Below are 27,956 nucleotides of genomic sequence, written 5' to 3'. Positions count from 1 at the left end.
GCAAATACACAAACTGACCACTTAGCTGGCCGATGTGGCCGAGCGGTTCAAGGCGCTTCAGTCCGGAACCGCGCTGCTGCTACGGTCGCAGGTTCGAATCCTGCCACGGACATGGATGTGTGTGATGTCCTTAGGTTAGTTAGGTTTAAGTAGTTCTAAGTCTAAGGAACTGATGACCTCAGATGTTAAGTCCCGTAGTGCTTAGAGCAATGTTTTGACCACTTACCTTACATCAGGATAACTAAAATCCACAGAAAATATAACTCCGAAGAGCGGCGCAGCAAACAGGTTGGAGATCTTGAGGGGACTTGTTCCTCCAGGGAGAATGCGTTAAGGCATTTCCCGCGTGATACCACCACTTCGTTCCGCCCAGGACCCCAATAGCCACTTTTTACGCCTTGGTCACGTGGCTCTGCTTTCCCCTACGTAATTATGTTCCGTCTATTTTCATGTTAAATTGCTGCTATCTAACGTATTCGAGGAGCATATGAAAATGAGGAAGTTTTGGGTTTACCGTTCCTTCAGAATTGAGGGTATTATAGGCGGAAGGCGAAAAATAGAAAGCAGACCAGATTTCGAGTCAGTGATCTCAAAATAACACCTTACCGTTACACCCCAGTTGCTCAATATACCAGAACGTTGGTCATTAATTTGGAGCGTAGATTCGATTACTATATCTTTTTCACATCGATGGAGAAAAGTGTACTTGTAGAATGTCTAGCTACCTCCTGCTTATCACATCGCCATACAGAAAATACACACAGAGGCCAAGTTGTAGCAATACATCGCTAAATACCAAAAAAGGATCTCTGTGGTAAACTCACAACCTATTCTGAAGTACTGCTGGAATGTTTGGAATTCTCACCATGTCGGTCAAAGGGAGATATCGAAGCAATTCAGATATGTGCTGCTAGATATGTTACCCCTACAGTTTCGGTGAACACGCGAGCATTACGGGGATACTTCGTGAACTCAAATGGGGTTGCTGGAAGGAAGAAGACGTCCCTTTAGCGAAGGAAAGGGAATGACCAGCAGTGGTACAGGGTACCTTCTACTATGCACAATACCTACATCTATATCTATACTCTGCAAACCACCATGTGGTGCATGGTAGAGTGTACGTCTCATCTTACCAATTATTAGGGATTCTTTCTGTTCCATTCACGTATGGAACGTGGAGAGAATGATTGTTTGAATGCCTCCGCGCGTGCAGTAATTATTCTAATCTTATCCTCATGATCACTGTGTTCGTAATAAGTAGGGGGTTGTAGTATATCCCTAGGGTAATCATTTAAAGTCGGGTCTTGAAACTTTGTGAATAGACTTTCTCGGGATAGTTTACGTTTGTCTTCAAGAGTCTGCCATTTCAGTTCCTTCAGTATCTCTGTGACACTTTCCCACGGATTAAACAAACCTGTGACCATTCATGTGTTGCCCTCCTCTGTATACGTTCAATATCCCCTGTTAGTCCTATCTGGTACGGGCCCCACATACTTGAGCAATATTATAGGATGGGTCGTACGAGTGTGGTGGCTTGCGGAGTATCTATGCAGATGCATAGTCAGAAAATGACTAAATAGATTTACTGATTCTGTAAAAAGTTGAAACCGTCTCTCTAGCAAATCGGTAATGTTCCATCACCACTGCCGGCCAGAGTGGTCGAGCGGTTCTAGGCGCTACAGCTTGGAACCGCGCGACCGCTACGGTCGCAGGTTCGAATCCTGCTTCGGGCATGGATGTGTGTGATGTCCTTAGGTTAGTTAGGTTTAAGTAGTTCTAAGTTCTAGGGGACTGATGACCTCAGATGTTAAGTCCCATAGTGCTCAGAGCCATTTGAACCATTTTCCATCACCATTCTCAACAAAGGACTTCGTTTGCGTCTCTGTATGTCCCTATTGGCGAGACTGTTCAGCATGGGGGACGTAAACTTGATCTCGTTGACTGAGTAACTGACTATTAGCTATATGTCATAGGACAAATGAGAGCTGCAGCATCCGGTTGTGTGAAGATTTTATGCAGTAACGGAAGGCTGTGCGCCATATGGCTCTCTGAGTGATGCCTGCGGCTTTGAAGAATGTCTGAAGTGCGACTTCAGCACCAAATCAGCACAGCTAATTTTGCCGATAGTCTTCTTTCACATACAGACAACTGGGGTCTCTTCCTGTTCTTCCTGACAGTGCTACGGAAAGGAACCAAACGTATATTTTGGCAACTGCTTGCCGTCTGGCGTCAGCGAATAGTTAGTGAAGGAGCATTTTCTGTATGAAAATCATAAGGTACTTTTTCCAAGCGAGTGACGTTTTGACGAGACCACAAAATTATGAATGGGTCAGCTCATAATCGTTATGAGACCTCGTCTTCTGAGTCAGATGGCGCTTCGGTTAAGGCGGTGCCAGTATACGAGGGGAGTTGTGTTCGAATCTCGTCTGTCCATTCTGATAATTTCTCTAATTCATTTGCTTTCTTCATAAAAACTGCAGTCCATTTATTCCTTTGTTCTTAACCAACTGAATGAGTATTTTGTAGCTAATGATTAAACATCGACGTATAAACAGTACTTACTTTATCATCAGACCAGTCGATACCTGTCTACAATGCAGCTCCCCACATATAATGAACTTTGGCGTCTATGAGTTTATCTTCACCAAACCATGAACATTTCATCGATATTAAAGCATAAACTAAACTAATTACTAAATTCTTATAGGAGCTACGATAAGTAATCATATGTATAAATTGGCTGAAAACACAGAAAAATGTGTGGAAGATTTTTGCTCACAAATTATTACACCCTTTTACCAAGTAGGAAGACAGTTTTGTTGAACAATAAATAGGAATATATATTAAAGCTTAAAATACATTTCCGGGCGTGCTCACGCGCATATAGGTACGTTTTTATTAAAAAATGAATATCTGATAAAGAAAGATAAAATCTTATAGGTTGCTAGGCCGCGTCATGATCCCCTTCAATTTTTCATACGTAATCGACGTTTCTACCTGTGGGATGCACGACAGTAATATTTTGATAAGCAATCCCCTTTTCTTGCTCTGCCTGTTTCGCTATCTAACCAATGACGATGGACCACAAGTAGTAGCCGGAAAAATTTAATCCAGTAGACCCACTTCTTCAGAATAAGGCCGGGAAGATCCTTTTATAAATGAACACCGCAATGGTCTGTGAAACACCACACTATTCCTGCAGAGGTAATGATATGTCGATTGTGTGAGAACAAATTGAAGAGGAACGTGCCGGGGACTAACATCCTAGAAGAGTTTACCTTTGGTAATAACGGCCACGAAACCTGAAAACTTTGCATGTTAAATGTTTGTTTCAATTACGTATGCCACCAGCAAAACACTGGCGGGAGAGGTCTAAGAATGGTAAACATAAATCGGGAATTGTCAGGAGGAGCGCTAAAGTGCACAGTGACTGAGTGAATTCGAGAAAGCAACTCTTTTTTCCAGGCAATAAATCGAGAAACGCTGGAGAAAGTAGTCTGCAGGGCTGGGAGCTGTGGCAGCTGCAGGAAATCGTTATAAGTTGGACGCGCCGCGAGATGACTCAGAGCTGGAATCCCGCACCGATCGAGGGTCGCGTACTTCTGTCGCAGCTCTTTCTCTGTCCCACGAGCTGGTCAGAGATTTACGGCAATGCTGTCCCCCAAAGGTATTCCAGTAACTTGGTCAAAATACTGAAGCTGCCATAATGTAGTACACTTCCCCATCGTCATTTGCTGTCCGCGTTGCTGTTGCTTCGTTTCGTTTTTCTCTTGCGAGTTTGTACACTTTCCCGAGTTTGGCTCGTCTGGTCTAGTTATTCCTCGTTTCCTACTCCCTACCGGGCTTGCCAAGCCCTGTCGTAGACCAGCATCCGGAACTGACTCTTCACATGCTGTGGATGGGTGAGATTGTGTGTGCTAGGTCTGTATCCTCCACTGTTCGACTTGTTTCCATAGTTTACGATCGTGATTCAGCAAACTTTGGTATGCAATCAGATATATTGTTTCCAGCGGTGTCAGGAAATTAAATCCTTGTGCATGTGAGTCCTGAGCCATTGAAAATGAAATGGCTCTAAGCACTATGGGAATTAACATCTGAGGTCATCAGTCCCCTAGACAAAGAACTACTTAAACATAACCTAAGAACATCACACACAACCATGCCCGAGGCAGGATTCGAACCGGCGACCGTAGCAGCAGCGCAGTTGCGAACTGAAGCGCCTAGAAAGATAGTAGACTTGTTTTATTATTTGCTAAATTATTTTGCATACTGACAGGTTCTCGACTCTTTCGAATCGTGGGTACTTCCACTGTCTAAAACGAGAGACTCAAGAATTCACTCCGTGATTAGCGCTATCGTGATGCGAACACCGGTCGGATAACGGCAACATACATTTGCACACGACAGGAAGCTTATTGGTTCGAGTACAGCACGCAGTATTTATGTTAGAAGTCATTTATGTTAGAAGTCATTGGCTTTCATGACCATGATCATAAACGTAACCTACATTAAGTCTGCGTTCTTTGCACTACGAGTCTCTTGCGTCCTCCACCACGCTTCCTGCGACACTGTGAAATCTTAATTCCAATGATTATGTAATTTGCGGCCAAAGACCCAAGACGACCGTCACTTCTCATTGTAGGATGATACACATTTACACACAACACAAATAGGTACACTAACATACAGACCACAGACCGCTCTGCGCTACTTTTCTGCAGCGCTATTAGAAGTCAGACGGGGATAATGCTCAGTTGAGCTTCTACTGCCCTAATACCACATAACTTCTGCCCACTGCCAAATTCGGTCTAGAGTCTTTTAAGGACAGTTTTACTGCCGCGAACACTGGACTCGCATTCGGGAGGACGACGGTTCAATTCCGCGTCCGGCCATCCTGATTTAGGTTTCCCGTGACTTCCCTAAATCACTCCAGGCCAATGCTCCCCATCCTTCCCTGATCCGATGAGACCGATGACCACGCTGTCTGGTCTCCTTCCCCAAACCAACCAACCAACCTTTACTGCCGCGAGAGGCGACTAGCATCTCTCATCAGTCGTCAGCTCCTTAACCTGGGCTTGACAGAACTCGTACCAAACAGTGATGGCAAAGCTGCGATAAGCACCATGTCGCACCACACCAGGGGATCACGGTAGGTACATTAAGAAGTGCTACGAATACGGCGAGCTTTGTACCCTGACAACGCGTGGGGGCGGAAACGAGTTTGCAGACAAGCATTCGAAGAAATGAAGTCGAAAACCTATCGAATGTAGAACCCCTGCTTGTCACTGTCCCACTAGCTACGACTATAATCGAAGTAGAGGGTGCGAACGATGTCCAGGGAACTCCGTGGTTCCGTTAGTACAGAATAATACGATTCTTTGTCTCACTATTTGTGCGAAAGTAGAGCTAAGCTTTGTATGGGGAAAAATCAGAGATTCAACTCTGTTCTTCTAATGAACGTATATTAACCGTAGCTGTGCGGTCAGCGCGGCGGATTGTTAACCCAACGGCCCCGGTTTCGATTCCCAGCCACGTCGGAGGTTTTCTCCGCTCGGGAACTGGGTGTTGCGTTGTCCTTTCGTTCGTATCGTCATAATTGACTTTTCTCTGTTGAGGTGGTGGTATAGACACTTACCAAATACCAATAATTAAAAAAAAAACTACCTTCAGCATATTTTGGCGTTGAAACTCCGCTAGCGTGATATCACCACAACTGGATAAGAGAACGCTATTGTTCCGCTCTCGCAGCTGTCATTATTAACAGTTTCATATAAGAGTTTCATTGTTTATTTATTCAGTTACATTCTTAATGATTCAGGATCGCAATCAGCAGGGCTTTTGAATGGTGTTTTAGCGAGAGAAACTTTCTATGATGCCATCACGACGAGCCACAATGAGCCAGTTCCATATAGCTTCCGAATACATTTCATTAGTCGTCGTTTTGTTAGCCTTAGCCCAGCAAAGGGCGAATTCATTACCGATAATGAAACATCGCTTTTGTCCCTACTGAAAATCTGAAATTTATGATCCCTACTACTAAATGAGATTAACGAATGAATCGAATACTTTATCGTTAATACAAGCCTCGAGTAATTAAAGTCGCATTTGAAATGCCACGAGATAAATCGTGTCGTGAAAGTCTTATCCTTCTCTTTTTGTAAGGCGGCTTGTGCTGAGCTTTTTGATAACGGGGAAACCAAAGAAACATGGCGGGGGCTAAATATGGCAGCTCGCAGCTTCTGTAACAACTGCTGTGCCTGCAGACCACGCCGAATCGAGTTTTGTGTACCGTTAAAATGACTGATTATTTACATCAAATGGAAAATGGAGCTAATGTTTTTGATTACACGCATCGAAATAAGATTATATATGCGAAGAATTGATTTACAGTTCGCTTGCTGAATTGTGGACCGTTCCTCGGAATCCAATACAGAACAGCATATTTGCTGGCGGCTGTCCACTCAGGCATAAAACCGCGTTCGCGTACGCCTACGGAACTAAGCGAAAATGAAAAATATCGTCATTTAGTGAGGTCGGGTATGCTCAAATCTGGCAGATCGTTCCTGTGAATGCGTCAACGTTGCTAATGTAGATTTCGGATGGCGCTGCAGAATAAGATTGCAATCGACATTTGCCTATTAAGAGACTCTCGGCAGTGGAAGTAACTCTAAATTCAGATGAAAATAATTAACTGCACTTACAGCTAGGATCTTTATACATAAATTATATACCAAGTGTTGCCCGCAGTTACGATGATACATCGATGACAGGAAATACGAAAGACTAATAAATAATTATTCCTAAAACGTGTGGAAATAAATCAGTGATTTGTCAGTCACTCACAGAACAACACTGTATCATTATTAGTGAACAGGCATTTATCAACATCTGTGACTTGTAGGACATTTTCATTGATGTAGTGTAGGAAGAGAAGCATGTAATGGAGTTTGAAATGATGATAATACAAATATCACTGACCTCTGCATCCACTTGTTCTTTGTTTGTACTTTACCTCATATCCTCATTCTTTGCCTCACATTTTCGTGCGTTGTGTAATTTATAGCTACCTGCAGAGTGGACTTGGTTTTGGTTCCCATCGGCCGCCTTCTTGTTCGAGGAAGTTAGTGTGTTCACAGGAGTCTACTTTCCTTAAGACACATTTTAAAAATTGATAACCACTGGTTATAATGAGCGATTGGCAATTCTGAGTGAACTGTAATGGATTAAATCCCGAACGAATCCGTAGGGCCTCACGAAGCGATGTCCAATCAGAACATGTGCGTCCCCCCCCCCCCTCTCTCTCTCTCTCTCTCTCTCTCTCTCTCTCTCTCTCTCTAATAGGCCGATAAGCTCATGTCTTCCTTCCATCGCGAGAGGGACCATGGGTAACCAAGTCGTAATGTTGTAACTAGGATTTTATGCTTTCCTCTCCTGACCACAGCGAAAATGTTGTTGAATGGTTGGTTCGGGAGCTTTGAGCTATGCATTTCGGAGGACTACCCGTGAACTTCTCTATTTTTCAAGATACATATGATTATTGACGTCTCTGGAAATTGGTTGTTATCAGTAAGGAACTTAGACAGCCTATTAATTACACCAAGTAACTGCTGTGAAAATAATGGACTTCGAATTCAACATATTAGTGAGGTCCTAGCAGATATGCATAGCTCTCGAAAGTAACTTCTTGATATACTTTTCTTCCACTAAATGCTCATAACAATAAGTTATTACAAAAAATGCAACTCGTGGAACTCCCGTATGTAGTTCGTCAAACGACTGTAACGCCGGGCAGCTGAAGCACTTAGTGTCAGCTCATAAAAATTCAGGGAAACCATATCATAAAATCTAAGTGTCAGGATGTGTGCTGCTGTGTGACGGATCCCACATGACACATTTATACGACACAGCTCCTACCTAAGTTGCAGGCTGGCTTGGATACTACTCGCTTTCTACGCTTCCTACCCTTATTCGCAAAATTTTGTGTCAGCGGAAAACTATCTTCTACGCTAAGTCTAGAACATAATTTCTAGTATAGTCCCAGTCACCTTTCTATACTTGAGAATGGCACACGTTCCATCGATTTAAATTAAAAAAAAAAAAGAATGGTTTGCTGACAGCTGACACGTACGTAAACATACGGTCTGATCACCTGCATGAATTCAAGTCCGTTGTGTGTTCCAACGGACTTGGGCAATTCCAGCAGGACAATGCGACATCCTACACGTCCATAACTGCTATAAAGTGGCTCCAGGAACACTGTTCTGAGTTTAAACACTTCCGCTGGCCACCAACCTCCCCAGACATGAACATCCTCCTCGTAGTCTTACGGATTTACGGACAGCCCTGCAGGATTCATGGTATCAATTCCCTCCAGCACTACTTCAGACATTAGTCGAGTCCATGCCACGCCATGTTGCGGCACTTTTTCGTGCTCGCGGGGGCCCTACACAGTATTAGGCAGATGTGCCAGTCCCTTTGGCACTTCAGTGTATAATAAGCATAGATATTCTTCCACACTGTGCAAAAAAAGGCATATTACTTTTCGAAATTGTCTCCCACTGTGATGTATAAGTTTTAGATTTGGCTCAAACGTGCATACAGTCTTCCGCTTTAATGAGGCAAATGCTTGGCGTACTTCGGCGTCATCCTCGGGCTCGTCGATGCTTCAAACATCAAGGTGTCGACACATGCGAAAAATACGCCAGAGCTCCGAAGTACATCTGAGGTGTAAGGTGAGATAATGATGTCACACTGGCACCAAATTTCACCACAGTTCTACCCAACGCCATCGTGGACATGTTACAATGGGAAGGTCGCCTCCGCGATGGAGGTCAGAACCGCGATACCCACCATAAGAATAACTCGGTTTTCTTATGGGTGGCCGAGGAAAATGTTTCAGACGCGCCGTCGCCTAGAATCTACACGGAAAGGCCTCGGGAGTTTGCATAAAGGACGTCAGTGAAACCACCACTTCTGGCGGGCGTTGATTCCCACACATGTCGTTGTCGGAAACGACAGCTTGCAGTCCGGTGAGCAGTAGGTCGACGTTCTTGACAACGTTCGACGCTGCTACTCCCTCCCTCCCCATCCCCCACTGGCTCGAGCGATTCAACCCTACTTAAAGGACATCGTGGGGAAGCAACGTCAATGAATGTGATCCGTCTCCTCTGGAGTGTACCCCCAATTTTTGCTCTGGTATGCTAGGAATAAATACTGGGACCGTTCAAAACCATTCGAAGATATTCGAACGTGGTTCAAAGTAGAGAAGGATGTTTATGGTTTTCAAGCCTTCCTGTTTCGCGCCCGCCTTCGAAACATTTTATGTGGGTTTTTGCCGTCAGGGATTAGAGCAGCCGCGGGGCACCACTCAGCTGGATGGGTTTCGAAGTCTCTGACAGATACATCTTTAACGTGCTCAGTAATGGTGTGTAGGTGACACTGAGGATGTTGCCCAACTGGTTCATCTGAGAGAGATCGTTTGCCGTTTTATTCACTCACGTATCAATCTAACACCCCCCCCCCCCCCCCCCCCCCCGTAATCTCGCAACAGCTGAAAAAGCATAAGCACTTTTTACTGTTTCAGATCACGTCTAATAGTTTTGAACCGTCCTTAATGCTTCCACCGTGTATACCACAGCAAAAACTGCGGTCGCACTACACTCCAAACGGGTCAGATCACTTTCAGTTGCAGCCCAAGATGTCCTTAGAGTTGAATCGTCCTGGCGCGTCGACAGCGTCGAACTTGGTCAAGAACGTCGCCCTGATGCCCATCACACTGCCAACTGTCATTTTCGACAGCGAAATGCGTGGAAATCTACGCCCCAACGGAAGGGGTGGTTTCATTGACGCCCTTTACGCCACCTCCTAAGCCCTTTCCTTGTGGATTCTGAGCGGCTGTGTGTCTGAAATGTTTTCCTCCGCCACCCATAAGAAAAACTCGCTATTTCGACAGTGAGGGTCTCCGTTCTGACCTCCATCTCAGGGGCATCAAAAGAAGGGGTGAAATGTCGGTCGTTCGAAACATTCACGATGACGTTGGTCTGAATTGTGGTACATTGTGACATCCTTACGCCTTACGTGAACTTATGAACTGTGGCCTTTTTTTTCACATATGTCGACACCTTGCTGTTTAAAGAGTCGACGAGCCCGAGGATGACGTCGAAGTGCAGTACGCCTTTGCTCCATTGCAGAGGAAGATTGTAGTCGCCTTTGAGCCAAGCGTAAAACTCACGCGTCGCAATGGAAGACAACCACGGGGTTTCGAAAAAGTGAGACTTCTTTGGCGCAGTGTATAAGGAGTAAACAGCTAATATCTACTGCTGAAAACTAGTTTGAATCGAAGCACCGAAGTACAATAAATTTCTACTCTTGTTCAGCCTCTAATAAAGTAAAGAAAAAACAACTACAGATAGACTGCAGAAAACGGCGTAATAACCAAAAGGTATCAGCCGTTAGTGCAATCTATTGCTTATGGTATCTACTTCAGTCTTATTTTGGTACACTCTTTGAAAAGGGAGGCCTAATATAGCTTGAATTCAGTAAGTAAACTCGTCCCCGCAGCAGAGGAGGTTGGTGTGTTGACGATAAACTTAAAGACATCCGGTTCAAATTGTAGCATTGGTATACATTTTTATCATCAGAACTTGACTTACACGTAGGAAGATGAGTGATGACGTACAAGTCCTCATCATTGAACAATGTGTTGACGATCTGGATTAAATTTCCACCCCCTTCTGTGTTTTGTTGTGGAGTAAAGGCATATGAAACTCGCTATGGCTATCTGTATGTCGGATGAGGACGTTAATTCCCTGCAATCCCCTTGATGCTGTTCGATAGGTGTAGATGTGTAGATTGTGTGCTGGCTTTCCCCTTCCTCTAGTTTCCGCGCATCCCCCCCCCCCCCACACACACACACGTACACCCGCGCGCGCTACAGTTACACGCATGACGGAAGTCGATGTAAGGCAATGCAAACAGCCTATGGCAGGACCTTGCCATAAGCGGTGTCTGGGGTACTACAAGTCTCATTACCTTCAAATTAGGGGCCTATATGAACCGACTAGACTATATTTGGAAATAATCTGATAACTCTGTTAAAACGTCTTCCTCAGTCTGTGCATGAACTCCAGTATTTTTGAAAATATTCCAGAACCGTTATTGAGCAATAAGTTTGAGCGTGCTGAAAGATATTTTTTACGACCGGCAACAATGAAACACATGAAATTAAAATCGGCAGAGCACTTGCCTGCGAAGTGCGAATGTTCCGGGTTCGAGTGTCGGTAGGCGCACAGTTTCAGTCGAACAGGAAGTTTCATATCAGCGCACACTGCACTGCAGAGTGAAAATCTGATTCTGTGAAACATGAAACGTAGCTTCAACTTGGGACCACACACTGTTGGTACATACCTAGCAACGTGATACAGCATGCGTTTGTGTTTATTAACTCACAGAAAGGATCTTGAACAGTGCAAACGCGACTTTGTTTAAAGATGACAAAGAGAATATATTACATATATTACTGTCACAGTAGACATGAAACGTTCGTCAGGAAGGAAACCAGATCGGCATACATCGATTGATGGAGCGCTGGGGTCTCGTTTTTAAGTCGTCTTAAGAACCGCTGCATCTAGCCACCTACAAATTCTTAACCTCTCCATCGAATTTTTATTCGTTCTTCATTCACCAAATGCAGTGAGGCCACCCGAGATATCCTTATAAACGACCAGCATCATCTGATTTCGCTATTTACTCGCCTTTTGTCAGTATTCGTGGTTGAAACAAGTTAAGCTGGTAACTCAACTGTTCTGTCTGTTTCCTCCTCGTAGCTTGCATAAACTTTTACTAACCGTGAATCAGTTCCATTTCACACATTATTTTTTGCTTCTCTCCTAAAGATACGTCGCTGTTCTTGCCTGTGAATTTATCCTCTCATACAGCCCTAAATCCTATCGGTGCCCGCCCGGTTGGTCGTGCGGTCTAACGCACGGCTTTCCGGAAGGAGCGCCTGGTCCCCAGCACGAATCCGCCCGGCGGATATGTGTCGAGGTCCGGTGAACCGGCCAGTCTGTGGATGGTTTTTAGGCGGTTTTCCATCTTCCTCGGCGAATGCGGGCTGGTTCCCCTTATTTCGCCTCAGTTACACTATGTTGGGGACTGCTGCGCTACAAGTTCTCCACGCACGCGTACACCACCATTACTCTACCACGCAAACATAGGGATTACACTCGTTTGGTGTGAGACGTTCGCTGGGGGGTCCACCGGGGGCCAAACCACACAGTAACCATGGGTTCGGTGGGGGGCGGCGGAGAGGTGAAGTGGACTGCGGTAGTCGTCGTGGGGTTGTGGACCACTGCAGCTGCGGCGGGGACGGACCCTTTCCGTCGTTTCTAGGTCCCCGGTTAACATACAATACAATACAATACAAAGTCCTATCGGTTGACATTTTTCATTCAACTGTAACTGGCAATATACCTTTGGCACATTTAACAGCGGCGATGCGTCGTGACATGAAAGCAATGAGCCCTTGGTGGGTCCCTAGAGGGAGTTGGCACCGCATCTGCACACACAACTCACCTAATTCCCATAAATTCCGCTGAGGGGGGCGATGAGCTCTGATACCACGTTCAGTCACATCCTAGATGTGTTCGTTCGGGTTCAGATCTGGTAAGTTGGGATGCGAGCACATCAATTGGAACTTGCTAATCCATCACAATCCTGGCCTTGTGACATGGGCCATTATCTTTTTGAAAAATGCCACTGCCATATTGGAACATGGTAGTCTTGAACGAGTCTACGCGGTCTGCAATCGGTGTACGATACTTCTTGGTCGTCACGGTGCTTTGCACGAGCTCCACTGGACCTATGGATGCCCACGTGACTGTTCCCCAGAGCATAATGGACCCACCGCCAGCTTAATTCCGTCCTGCAGTACAGGTGTCAAGGAGCTGTTCCCCTGGAAGACGACGGATTCGCTCCCTCCCATCGGCATAATGAAGAAGACATATGGATTCATCAGATCATGCAAGGCTCTGCCACTGCGCCAACGTCCTGTGCCGATGATCACGTGCCCATTTCTATCGTAGTTGCAGAAGTCTTGGTGTTAACATTGGCAAATGCATAGGTCGTCGGCTACGAGGCCCATTGTTAGGAGTGTTCGGTTGCTGTGTCTTTAGACACACTTGTACTCTGCCCAGCATTGAAGTCTGATGTTAGTTCCGCTACAGTTCACCGCCTGTCCTGTTTAACCAGTCTACCCAGCCTATGACGTTCGACATCTGTAATGTCGGTTGGTCGCCCAACCCCACGGTGTCTGGTGTTGCCACGTGTCGAAGACACTCACCATAGAACTCCTCGAACACCCGACAAGTCGTGCAGTTTCCGAAATGTTCGTACCGAGCCTCTGGGCCATCTTAATGTGCCCTCGGTCAAACTCAGATAGATCTCGCGTCTTTCCCATTCTACACACGGACAGCACACTCATTGATACTTACTTTATGCACCATGCGTGTGTCTGAGTAGCAATCATTCCTCGCCAGGTGACGCTGCTATCGCCTGGACGGGTTTATATCGATAGTAGGTCGGTGGTCATAATGTTCTGGCTGAGCAGTGTAGAAGTCTAGCTGACATGACTAAAGCTGATCTGAGAAATTCATATTTTTCTTCCATTTTTCAGAAACTTCATGTTACCACTTCAGTGCGCTCACTCCTTGACACAACGTGTCACTCTCATTCTTTGATTATCTCAGTAGACAATGCTGGTTTAACGGATGTCCAACACAATAGCCGAAAGTAGCGAACGAACAGTTTCCAATAATTACCCCCATAAAGAATATCTGTTAAAGTCGTGTAACTGTGAATTTTCGTTTTATACAGTAAAGTAATAACGGGTTAAAGAGTTACCTAAATTCTGAATTTATCTGTAAATGAGCAAGTAGTAATGTCTGTCAGTAAAATCGGATAGCTTGTTTATGCCGAACGAGTTAGGATATTTATAATCATTACTTATGGAAAGTTAGATGAAAATATTGTGGAAAACGGCAGCAGTAGGATCTGTTATTGGCATCCTTTTATTTTGCATCTGTGTCGCTAGAAGCCGAAGTGCCACTGCTGGTTTGCTTGAAAAGGTTTTAACCCCATATACTTAGCAAAAATAATAACAGTTGGTAGGAAATTCGATCAAACTCTTTTTTGGACTATATTCGCAACATGCAAGTTCACGACAGTTCATACGAAGGGTGCTCTTCGCGCGTCATCTCGTCGCATAACATCGCTTTCTCTGCTAGATGCAGGGCGGAGAAATGAGTCGTTAATCATTTTACTTCCGAAACGACGATGGGCCGGCGTAAAGATACGTTGAACGCTCTGCGCGAGTCGAGGCGTTAAAGGCTGCAGGGAAAAAGGGAAACGGAAGACACTGTCTATCGGTGGAGGATGTAGCTGAAAGTCTTCATCCATGAATAATGGCTATCACGACAGCAGACGCAGAAGATGGGAACTACCAAAACACGGACCTCTAGTATAGCGTCTGGTGTAAATGACGCCAGAGGAGTTCGTGGAGAAGATGAGGAAGGAAACAGTAGAGAGCCGAAGCGTTAAGCCTGCAGGGAGCGCGGGAAACGAAACACATTGGAGGATGAAGCTGAAATTCTCCATCCGTGTATAATGACCATCCGGATAACAAACGCAGAAGATGGGACTACCAAAGTATGAACCTGTAGCATAGCTTCCAGCGTTAATGTCGCCAGATGAGTTCGTGGAGAAAATGAGGAACCAAATAGTTGAGACGATGGAATGGTAAACAGTCGCTTAAAAGTCGTTGCTGCAGTAGGCGTGGCAGTTGCTGGAAAGGAAATTGACGTACTGTTCTTGCATCCATAACATGGAAGGAAATTATAAATGAACGCTAAAGCTAAGATAAAGTTGAGAGACTGCTCTCCACCTGCTTTATACTGTATGGGGGAAACATATTACGTTTGTCTACTGGAACGAAACCAACGTCCTAATATGTTCAAATAGTTGTTTTAATCGATTTTGCCCATAATGGATATGAAGTCGTGATTGTGAAAGTCAATGTTAAAATATCGTTGCAACCACCTATTTACAGTGTAAAAAACACTAGAATTTACTCGTTTCGAAGGTCAAGTCTTCATCGGTATTACTGTACAGAACCTCCAAAAGAAACCTGAGAAGACACGACTGGAAAAGAAATAGCCACTTTATTTTATTTTTAGTGCTACTGCTTATGTTTTACGTCGGTCGCTTTTAGATAGTTTTCTACTGTAATTCTGGTGATGAGGGCTTGACCTTCGAAATGCGTAAATTCTAATGCTTTTTACACTCTAAATAGTAGATTGAGCTGACATTTTTACATTGTATTTAATTGATTCTAAATAATTACACAGGAGTTTGGATTGTTTGGGTCTCGTCACTAGCAACAGCCTTGATTCACAGCAGTGCTGGTGGTGCAGTACTCAAGATACTGTTCTCGTATTCTGGACGGGCTGGATTCAGATCCCTGTTCGAATATAACGATAACGACTTTCGGCAGTTTCCGTAAGTTACTACAGCCAAATTCTGGGGTTATTCCTGGAAGGATGTGAGGGTCGATGTCCTACTCCAGCCTCGTCCAGTTTCTCTAATGCTCCTGCCGTCGACTTGAGGTTGAACACTAGCTTCTTTATTCAAATATTAATCCTTCATAGTAAGCAATATTCCAGTACAGATCACTCAAACGTTTTTACGCAGTCTTTTTTCATTGAACAATTGAAATTTCCAAGAATACCGCCGTAACTGTGGCCTGCCATTTTTATTTCATAAATGTTCAAATGTGTGTAAAATCTTATGGGACTTAACTGCTAAGGTCATCAGTCCCTAAGCTTACACACTACTTAACCTAAAACTTAACCTAAATTATCCTAAGGACAAACACACACACCCATGCCCGAGGGAGGACTCGAACCTCCGCCGGGACCAGCCGCATAGTCCATGACTGCAGCACCTGAGATCGCTCGGCTAATCCCGTGCGGCTTTTATTTCATACCGGAGCACATTGTTTCCACAAATATTTTGTGTTACTAGTAGGTAAAGGTGTAGCTCACAGTTCCTTTTGTATAAGGCTGCTGAACGCTTTTGTTTCTTAATTTAAACTACTTCATATTTCTCTGTATATAGAGCCAGTTTCCAATCTTTCCACCAACTTGAAATATCTACTTCTTTATTCAGATGCGAGTCCTACATAGTCAAGCAGTATTCCAGTACAAATCACTCAAACGCCTTTAAGCAGTCTTTTTTTTTTCATTGAACTACTGAAATTAACAAGTATATTGCTAATTAACTGTAGCCTGCCTATTTCCTCTGCAATCTGTTTATTTCATACTGCAACACATTATTTTCTCAAATGTTTCTATTTTATGACTGACTACTGTTGTAGCTCATAGTTTCTGTTTTGTAACGCTACTTAACGCTTCTGTTACATAAAGTATAAAACTTCATATTTCTCTGTATGTCGAACTAGTTTCCAACCTTCCCCCTAATCTGAAATATTTAATGTGTGACACATCGCTATATAAACGCAAAATTTAGCGTTCTCGCTTCCCGCGCCCGGGTTCCCGGGTTCGATTCCCGGCGGGGTCAGGGATTTTCTCTGCCTCGCGATGACTGGGTGTTGTGTGATGTCCTTAGGTTAGTTAGGTTTAAGTAGTTCTAAGTTCTAGGGGACTGATGACCATAGATGTTAAGTCCCATAGTGCTCAGAGCCATTTCATTTCAAATGCAAAATTCCAAGTTCCTGTCATACCATAACTACAGTATGACACCACTATAGTGCATCTACGTGAAAAATCTGAATAATTAATGGCTTTTAGTGATACGACAGCCGAGCAATTTTAAGAATGCCGACGTTGTTTTGTATTAAGGCTGACAGGTTCGATTCCGAGAGGCACACTTTGGTACGTGAACACGGACGAACGCTTACGCGGTGGAGAGAGGTGAAAGGATTATAAACAAAAATGAAGGGTCGAGCCGTAAAGAACATGGCTTAGTAATTAATGTCTTGCTAGTTGAGAAACTTGAAGTGGAGCTGTTGAGCCGCATTTTACGGAAGCTGGCTCGATGTGCCGCCTCGCGTCTCGTCAGCTTCGGGAAGCTTAAAGAAAGAGTCTTTCCGGGGGCGCCTACAACTGCAATCATCCGAGGCCTTCTTTAAGGAACAATCCGAGGTTCACGTTGAAAGGATTTACGAATACAACGAAAACTCTGATTTAGGGTGACAGGAAAATCCAGTGTATTAGTGTCCCTCTTTCTGAGTGCGTTTTGTGATGTCAGGCGTTCTATAACCAATGCTCTGTTACGAAAAAAAAACCTCTCCAGAGAACAATTTTTCGCATTCAGCGTGGTCATTAGTGCCGAGAATTTATTTTTATCGACTTATTTGAAAAACAGTTGCTAAATTTTGTATCTGAACAGCTTTTTATGCCATGCCCTTGTTTATTTAAAACCGTTCCATTGTCGTGGGCCCGAAAGCCCATCATATTCACCAGTTTTAATGCTGTTAATTGGAATCAATTCTTCGAATCCCGCAGTGAAGTACCTGTTTCCACATGCTCTTCCACCAAATTCCCGGTACTTGCTTCATCAGTGGCAAGACAGGCATTCCATACGCTAATTTGTGTTGGAGAATTTGTTGTATGAGTTGTTCGGTATGACGTATCCTTCATAGACCCGTTACAGTTCACAGGTACTGTTGCATGAATAAGATGTTTTCATTAATAATTCTCTACATTTGCATTCGTACTTAAGCAACAATCAACATTGTCTTTGAAAAGACCTACTTGGTGATGTAGAATCCTACAGTACTGTGATACCGGTAACTGTCCAGTGCTACTCTTTCTCTACTAAATTATGGATTCTGAGCAGTTGATACTGCACTAACGTTTCTCCGGAACTGAGTATTAGCTTTATATTTCAGAATTAACACAGTGACTCGACTCTGTGATTGAAGATGTTGTTACGAGCCTTGCACCAACCTGTACTGACAACGGATCCTGTAGTAATGCAGCAGAAGATTTCAGATATAAGTTATTGTTGCTAGCTACGGAGTTTTAACATGATGTTTGCTCATTAATTATAACAGTAGAGGAATTCGATGCATACTGCGATAGATTCAAATAAAGCGAAGCTAGAAACAGACTCGCAATGAATGTCTGAGCAAATAGCTATAGCACACACAGCAGAATGTGCGTCTACCAGTCTAAATAGTACTTTTTCGTTCAAAGGTTTTTGTTCCCTACATGAAACGCCAAGTGTGCGCCACAAATACATCCGTGCAGTACAAACGGGCAGCTCATAAAGCAGCACTTAACTGTCAAGGGAGCCGCCTGGTCTTTCCAGTACTCAATAAAACCCGTTCGCCTCTCAGATGTACTACAAATCAAAACATGTTTAGGGAGTAAGCTGAAAATTGTCACTGATGCGAAGAAACTACCTAGGTATTAAATCACAATTTACAAGCAACAGCTGAATCAGAAACTGTAGCGCTCAAACAAAGTAGCTGTTCCTATAGGTCTCAGTGACACCGCATAGAATTAGTTTTCACTTAAAATCTGTAAGCGACAAATGACATCTGAATTTGAACTACGATGCATCTCGAGGGGAAATGATTGACGAATTTCTTCACCGAATACAGTGAAAAGTCGCCTTCGTGGTTGCAGGATGGGCGTATCGAAGATATAAAACCGAACTCTTTGTACACTAACAATAATAATTAGTGAATATTATGTACGGTTATTGACACCGTATACGTTTAGGCATACTCGGAGATACGGAACGGGTTGTGTTAGTTTTTCTGTAGTGCCACATGTGAATTGGTACTGACGAAATAGTTGAGTCAGTATTTGACACAAGACACAGGCCAAAGTTGTGAGGTAGCTCAGCATGCACTACTTGCCATTTGTGGCCAGTATAAAATGGCAGAAATAAACTCGCTTCATCAGACCAAATGATATTCGCCGTTGCTGGACATACATACCTAGCAGCGCTTAGCTGATATTTCAGTAAGAAAACTAAAACTAAAATCCTCCCGAACAGACCATGAAGGCCTAACTGTACCGACCGGCCGCCGTGTCATCCTCAGCTCATAGGCGTCAGTGGATGCGGATATGGAGGGGCATGTGGTCAGCACACCGCTCTCCTGGCCGTATGTCAGTTTCCGAGGCCGGAGCCGCTACTTCTCAATCAAGTAGCTCCTCAATTTCCTCACGAGAGCTGAGTGCATCCCACTTGCCAACAGCGCTCGGCAGACCAGATGGTCGCCCATCGAAGTGCTAGCCCAGCCCGACAGCGCTTAACTTCGTTGATCTGACGGGAACCGTTGTTACCACTACGGCAAGGTCGTTGGCTTAACACAGTTAAGCTCAGCCAAATGTTATTCACCCCTTAATAAATCTCTCTGGTCGCTTTGGAGCCTGTAGGTAGTGTAGGACTGATACCGGGTGATCGTGTGACACTCCGCCCCCCGACATACTTCATGACAGTGAAGTGTCGTTGTTATGCCAGTTGGACGTATGTAATCAGACCAGTAAGATGGGTCGACCTGAGCTGTTGAGCTGTTGTGTTTTGAACGTGCCCATGACCACACCGTGAGTAAAGCTGTCCGATCTTGGAGTATCAATACGGACTGTCCAACGTGTCTACACGGAATGCTGTACCACTTGCAGCAACGTCAGGGCTTAAAAACAATGGTTGCCAAAAGATCGCGACCGATGTAGTCCCGAGACGAATTGCACGCCTTGTCATTGACAGTGTTAATGCAGGTTTCCGAGCGAACCTTGCGAAGGAAACTGCGTCTAGTGGGCAGTTGGAGTCGAGAACCTTGCTAAAGATCGTTTCTCACAAGGGCATATAAAACTGCATATGTTCAGGGGATCAAACAACACAAACTGGACAGTAGCCGACTTAAGACGTGTAATGTGGTCCGCCGTGTGGCGATTTTATCTCTTTTCGTGTGATGCAAGGCGACGAGCGGAACAACGGCCCAGTGAGGTATTTAACCCACAGTGAGCGGGTGGTGTAGATCACGCCGTAGGTGGTTATATGATGTTTTGGGAGTATTTTTTGTCGTGCCATGACTTGGGACCCTCATTAAGATTACTGAAAATATGAAAAAGGATGCTGTTTCGACAATCTCGGTGACCACGGGTTGCCTTTTTTCATGGTTAGTATGCTGTTAGTTACATGTTCCACAGATCATTTGAATGATACTTTTATCGAAATGATGTGGAGCGAGTCAGTTTACAGGATGTGTGTACATGATTAGTGTTAATATTAACGAACTTATTTTTAGGGTTCCGTACCTCGTTCTGTAATATCGGGATCCTTAGAGGATTACTTTGTTGTCCCTCTGCCTGTCTGTCCGACTGTTACGAACCATTTTTCTCAGCAACGGGAAGACGTAGCAAGTTGAAATTTATGTCACGCACTAAGATCTACGGTCCCTTGGTGATGGAAAAATGTTAAGCTACTAAGTCAACGCAGTCAAAACATACGGCCATTTATGACACTTATTGTATACTCGCAAACTCCCACATCAAATTATTTTGAATTGCAGGCAACCGCAGCCGACTGTCCACATTTTTATAAGAAGGCGAAAAACACCGCTCTGACTGTAGAAAGCTTTTTTTATTAAAACTACGACCGATTCCATACCCAATTTAGGTGCATCTAAGCAGGGATTAGAAAAGAAGTATTTCACAATTTTTCTTACCTTTGTACGTTGTCTCCGAACCAAATACTAGTTTCATTTTGTTTTAGCGACTCCCGTTTAGCAGGTTTTATTTTATCATTGACGTGAAGGACGGGGAGAGGCTTCAGGGCAGAGTAAAATAATACTGTAGACACAATTTATGTAAGTACCTAATTTACAGGGCTATTCTACTCCTAAAAATGTTTACTAAGCCAATGTAAAAGGGAAAACACTATAAACTATTTTCTTTCTAAGCCTTGACGATGCGCCTAAATAGGTGTGAATCGGTCGTAGTCTTAATAAAACAGTTTCTACAGCCAGAGCGATGTATTTTGCCTCCTTATAAACAACACTCATCAAAATCTATCGGATACTTACTGTTGTCCTAGAAACATGAGATCTGGCAATAAGCAACGTGTTAAAGTACAAGAAAGAGAAAAATCCTGAGATTGTTAATTTGTAATTATATCTTACGGGAAAAAAATTTCTTTTGTCATTTTTTATCCGAATGCCTGTCTGTTCGTCTGTTAAGGCCTCTTTTTCTCAGGAGCAGGTGAACGAATCAAGTTGAAATTTATGTTATAAACGAAAGTCTGCAGTCCCTTGGCAGTGTGGGACATTTAAGCTCATACGTCAATGCAATGAAAAAGTACTGCAATTTATGCCACATATTTCGATATCTTGTCAGTAACTGTGTCAATAACATGGAAAAATCATCGAAATTTTCGTTTCACGGGATAGATGACCTTTCTATATACGTAATCAAGTTTATACGGAACCCTCTGTGCCTTGAGTCGTACTCGCACTTACCCGGATTTTATTTATTCCTATTCATGCAGCTACACTGAGACTCCAGCTTTTTATTCTTTCTTTAACAGGCTACCGATTTTTAAAAATAAATTCTTTCATGGAATAGAAGGAGTTGTTATGGAGAAATAATTTAATATTTAAAACTTACTTTGTTACCTGCCAGACATTTTATGTAACTGGACAGACGATCAAAAAATTTTTGCTGCCTCATATTGAACTGCTTTCTGAGCAACTGTCAGCTTTAATAATGGGTAATAAATGCCATTTTCTCCAGCAAATTTCATTAGTGAATGTATACATTGTTATGATGCAGTTAAAATGACAAACTTCTTAAGTGCTACCTACATGACGACCACGAGTGAACACCACATATTATTCTTATTGCTCGCTTTTGCGCAGTCAATACTTTATTTGTAAATGAATTGTTCCATTGGACATTACTGAGTCGTAATGTGCCAAATATGTCAAGATGTTGATTCGTTTGTTTCCAACACAAGCACTTATACGAAGAGCAAAAGTAACTGAACTTAATTGCTTGAGACGCTCAGTAATATGCTTCTTCCAGTTCAAGTTTTCATCAGTATGTACTCCCAAATATTTGGAGCATACTGCCCTATTTACTGACTCCTGTTCATGTGCTATGTCAGTTGATATGACTCTACTTGTCAAACAGAATTGAAAATATTGTGTTTTCTCGAAATTTAGGGAGGATTCATGTACAGAGGACCACTTAAACTGATAAGCCAAAACATTATGACCACCTCCTAACCGCGCGCGATTAGCCGAGCTGTCTGCCGCTGCAGTAATAGACTGTGCGGCTCGTCCCGGCGGAGGTTCGAGTCCTCCCTGAGGCATGGGTGTGTGTGTTTGTCCTTAGGATAATTTAGGTTAAGTAGTGTGTAAGCTTAGGGACTGATGACCTTAGCAGTTAAGTCCCATACGATTTCACACACATTTGTACATTTTGAACCACCTCCTAAATAGCTTGTTTGTCCGTCTTTGGAACGAAAATGGTTCAAATGGCTCTGAGCACTATGGGACTCAACATCTTAGGTCATAAGTCCCCTAGAACTTAGAACTACTTAAACCTAACTAACCTAAGGACATCACACACACCCATGCCCGAGGCAGGATTCGAACCTGCGACCGTAGCAGTCCCGCGGTTCCGGACTGCAGCGCCAGAACCGCACGGCCACCGCGGCCGGCGTCTTTGGAACGAAATACCTCACTGATTCTCTGCATCAGAGATCCGACAATTTGTTGGTAGGTTTATGGAGGTGTGTGGCATTAGATGTCTACGCACAGGTCGTGTAATTTGAGTAAATAACTGGCCTCTGATACGCGTAGGCGGTCATGGCGCCCGGTGGCGACCCAGATGGGTTCCATGGGATTTACATCAGGCGAATTGAGTCGCCGAGACATCAACGTCAGTTCTCTACGATGCTCCTCAAATCACTGCAGCACGGTTCTGGCTCCGAGACACGGACGATTATAATGCTGAAAGATGGCATCGCCGTCGGGAAAGACATCAAGCATGAAGATATGCAGGTGGTTCGCAGCTGTAAACGAGTCTTCGATTATTACCACAGATCCCCTGCAACCGCAGGAGAACATCTCCCATAGAAAAGCCTTGGCTGCTCCCATCAGCCTGCGTGCGTGACACCATGCATGTTTCGAGCCGCCGTTCACCTCGATGACGGCGTTTGTGGAGAAGTTCATCAATCTAATGTAGCAAACATATCAGTCACGCAAAGAGCAGACACGTTTCCATTGACCAACGGTCGAATACCGATGGTCCCGTGCCCACTGCAATCGTAATTAACGATGTCATTGGGTTAACATCTGAACACGTACGAGTGGTCTGCTGCGGAGCTCCATGTTCAACAATGTACGATGGACGATGTGCTCCGAAACACTGGCCTCTGATACGCGTAGGCGGTCATGGCGCCCGGTAGCGACCCAGAGGGGTTCCATGGAATTTACATCAGGTGAATTGAGTCGCCGAGACATCAACGTCACTGGGCTCTTTTCAGCAGAGATGCCACAGGTCACCATCTATCCTACTATGCTGTGCAGACAAGCCTCCAAACGCGACGTTCTGTGAAAAACCTTGGACGTCCAACCATTTAGCGCATAGTGGTAGTTTCACTGTCCTGCTACCTCTTTCCGTAGATACTCACGACAGTAGCACGTGAACAGTAGACCAGCTTCTCCGTTTTCGAAATACTCGTTCACAGGCTCTGTGTAATACACTGCTGGCCATTAAAATTGCTACACCAATAAGAAATGCAGATGATAAACGGGTATTCATTGCACAAATATATAATACTAGAACTGACATGTGATTACATTTTCATGCAATTTAGGTACATAGATCCTGGGAAAACAGTACCCAGAACAACCACCTCAGGCCATAATAACTGCCTTCATAGGCCTGGGCATTGAGTCAAACAGAGCTTGGATGGCGTGTACAGGCACAGCTGCCCATGCAGCTTCAACACGATACCACAGTTCATCAAGAGTAGTGACTGGCGTATTGTGACGAGCCAGTTTGTCGGCCACCATTGATCAGACATTTCAATTGGTGAGAGATCTGGAGAATGTGCTGGCCAGGGCAGCAGTCGAACATTTTCTGTATCCAGAGAGGCCCGTACAGGACCTGCAACATGCGGTCGTGCATTATCCTGCTGAAATATAGGGTTTCGCAGGGATCGAATGAAGGGTAGAGCCACGGGTCGTAACACATCTGAAATGTAACGTCCACTGTTCAAAGTGCCGTCAATGCGAACAAGAGGTGACCGAGACGTGTAACCAATGGCACCCCATACCAACACGCCGGGTGATACGCCAGTATGGCGATGACGAATACACGCTTCCAATGTGCGTTCGCCGCGATATCGCCAAACACGGATGCGACCATCATGATGCTGTAAACACAACCTGGATTCATCCGATAAAATGATGTTTTGCCATTCGAGCACCCAGGTTCGTCGTTGAGTACACCATCGCAGGCGCTCCTGTCTGTGATGCAGTGTCAAGAGTAACCGCAGCCAGGGTCTCCGAGCTGATACTCCATGCTGCTGCAAACGTCGTCGTACTGTTCGTGCAGATGGTTGTTGTCTTGCAAACGTCCCCATCTGTTGACTCAGGGATCGAGACGTGGCTGCACGATCTGTTACAGCCATGCGGATAAGATGCTTGTCATCTCGACTGATAGTGATACGAGACCGTTGGGATCCAGCACGGCGTTCCGTTTTACTCTCTTGAACCCACCGATTCCATATTCTCCTAACAGTCATTGGATCTTCAAAGCGAATGGTTCAAATCGCTCTGAGCACTATGAGACTTAACATCTGTGGTCATCAGTCCCCTATAACTTAGAACTACTTAAACCTAACTAACCTAAGGACCGAGGCAGGATTCGAACCTGCGAACGTAGCAGTCGCGCGGTTCCGGACTGAGCGCCTAGAACCGCTAGACCACCGCGGCCGGCCGATCTTAATCCCACAGTATAAGTCTGGGACTATATGGCACAGCGGTTGCAACCAAGCTCTCAAGCTCTACGGGATCTAATGACCAGTGAGTAGCTTCAGCTTGATATGGCGTGTCTGAAGACACTTGTGGTATTGCACTGGACTCGCATTCGGGAGGACGACGGTTCAATCCTGCGTCCGCCCATCCTGATTTAGGTTTTCCGTGATTTCCCTAAATCGCTCCAGACAAATGCCGGAATGGTTCCTTTGAAACGGCACGGCCGACATCCTTCCGCGTCCTTCCCTAAACCGACGAGACCGATGACCTCGGTGTTTGGTCTCTTCCCCCAACCAACCCAACCCAACTTGTGGTATATCCCGTGTGTTCCCATCACTATCAGCATGGAGGGTTGTTCCGTGACTTGCACCGCTGTTAAAAATTGTGGGGAGTTCGTTGTAATTATCTGTATGTTGTTGTAGGTGCTGCTGACGGGTGCGGTGAACGCTGTGGAGTACGAAGAGCTACCGGTGGATCCAGGCAACCCCATCCTGCCCGATACGACAGTGTCGCCGGCCGGCGACTACCTCTACGTGCTCTCCTCAGCCAGGGTAAGTGTTCGCTACCAACTTCCAGTCGACCGTAACGCTGCAATTGAGGTAACTGGAATTTTTAGTATCCTGTCTTTAAATATGTGGCACATAGTGTTGTGAAAGATGAAAAACGTGCGCCATATCAATTTCGTTATCTGCGTCGCAATGTAAACATTGGAATCATCAAATTAATGTCACTGGTATTAAAGGGAAATAACGCATCTACCTCAAGTAAAAGTAGCTGTAAGTCGACCGTCGTTTTGGTCCAAGACGCCTCTGGTTGCGAACGTAAACTAATAAAATTGAAGTTATTTAGAAATTTCTTTTTCTGCTATGTTCAAAGATTTTCCTCAGGATGTACAATTGCGTCACCGTTATCGGTACGGACGCACACTTCCCCCTCTTAGGCAAATGTAGCAAATCGGTTAGTTTTTTTTTCTGCGTTTGATGTGATCTGCAGTGGGCCTTAAGGAGCTTGTGGAGGCACCAGTAGTTCACCGGCAGTTCCTTAGAGAACCCACAAAAAACAGTTTTTTTTTTCATTTTTCACACAAAAACCAAGCCAAGGATTCCAAGACGACTATGCACAGCAAACGGCTGAAATGTTTACAATGTATTCCTAAGATCCAGATTTCTGAGAACCTTTAAAACTTTCCTGATATCTTTATCCGTTTCCGAGATACAGAAGTACAAATTTATCTTAATTATAATCATAAACTACGCACGTACAATCTGGCATGAGGCGGAAAACCAAATAATAAATAACCGCAGCAAATTCCTCAAATTTTAACGGTATATTATCTATGGGTTTATCTAAAAGTGCCATCTTCCTGTTTTAAAAATTCGTTCATGTGCTGTTCCTTAGAAAACCCCCAAAAAACGTTTCTTTGTCATTTTTTCGTACCAAAACCGAGCCACGGATTCCAAGGCGGCTATGCACTGAAAATGGCTGAAATTTTTACGATATATTCCTAAGATCCAAATCTCGTCTTTATCCGTTTCCGAGATATAGAGCTTTAATGTTACCTTACATGTAAACGTAAAACAAGCACGTAAAATGCAGTGCGAGGCGAAATGTAAATAATAAATAACCGCAGCAAATTGCTCAAAGCGTTATATTCCCTAGGCATCCATCTAGAAGTACCATCGTGCCGTTTTCAAAAATATTTGTCCGTTATCGAGAAACTCCCCAAAACTTCCAAGGTGGCTATGCACAGGAAATGGGTGTGACTTTTTACGATATGTTTCTAAGATCTCAATCTCGAAAAACCTTGAAATTTTTGTTGATATATTTGTCCGTTTCCGAGATAAGAGATTCAAAGTCACCCTACTTCTATACGTAAAACACGTTCGTAAAATCCGGTGTGAGACGAAAACGTAGCTCATAAAGTGACGTAGATGGAGAAATATGCTGTTATCATCAGAAGAGTTCTGAGAATCCATATTATAGCACTGAAGCACTTGCAAAACTTTTGTACACGTAAAATCCGAATGAGTTTCGCATTATTTCAATTCACGTAAGTAAACTCTTAAAGGTTTACTGACTCATAAAGTTCTTTTCATATGAGCGACATGCCGTGCTTTGGCATGGAAAAGAAGGGAACCAGAGAAAAAATGCTCCTACCGGAGCACAAGAAAGGCGAATATGTTCTCGTTTAAAAGACTCTGACTGAAAAGTGAGATACCAGCTGCGTCATTCTACCTTCCCCAGAACCTTTAAAATGTTTCCCAAAGATTTTGGCATGCGAACATATTTGCGCGATCTTATGGTGATGAGAGAAGGAGATAGTGGTATTGGGAAAGAGATGGAAGAGTAATATATACTGGGAGTTAGTAGACAAGGGTTGTGATATAGAAAGAGCGAAGGAGACAATGTCAGTATGAGAGCAAGAGAGGGGCGCATTGGCAGTGGAACATAGTTGTCAGTGACAGAACAGTGCTAGGAAAAAGAGTCTAGGAGACAGTGCCAGAGGGACAGGAATAAAGAGTAGGAGGAAGTGGAATGGGTGAGAACCAATAATAATGAGAGACAGAGTCTGTGAAATGATAACGAGGAAGAGAGAGGTAGTGACACTGAGAAGAGAGTGGGAAGGAAGGAATGCGGTAGTAGAAGTAAGAGAGCAAGAGGGAGACAGTGAGAATGAGTGAAGACAGTAGTAGTAGTAGTAGTAGTTAGTGGGCAACAGTTTTCAGACCCCTATACGTATATATATTTCGTCAAAATCAATCTCTTAAATGGAAGTGAACGTGCAGTTTACTGTAGACTTGTTCTAGGCTTCTGCCGGGGTATGTTATGTACCAAATTTGACGTAAAGGAAATGAAATATACTCTTGTGCGCTTTCCA

The 27,956-nt window shown here is 44.1% G+C and overlaps 1 protein-coding gene across 1 annotated transcript in view; it reads left to right on the top strand.

Moving 5' to 3' along the window:
• The window catches only part of LOC126184378 (plexin-B), a 981,143-nt gene that overhangs the window by 459,556 nt on the left and 493,631 nt on the right, over positions 1–27,956 (top strand). The window contains exon 3 of the mRNA XM_049926762.1: positions 25,501–25,629. Within this exon, the coding sequence (XP_049782719.1) occupies positions 25,501–25,629 (129 nt within the window). The remainder of the gene's footprint in view (positions 1–25,500; positions 25,630–27,956) is intronic.

Source organism: Schistocerca cancellata, chromosome 4 (assembly GCF_023864275.1).
Source record: "Schistocerca cancellata isolate TAMUIC-IGC-003103 chromosome 4, iqSchCanc2.1, whole genome shotgun sequence".
Classification (NCBI taxonomy): domain Eukaryota; kingdom Metazoa; phylum Arthropoda; class Insecta; order Orthoptera; family Acrididae; genus Schistocerca; species Schistocerca cancellata.
This window is presented reverse-complemented; position numbering and strand designations above follow the sequence as displayed.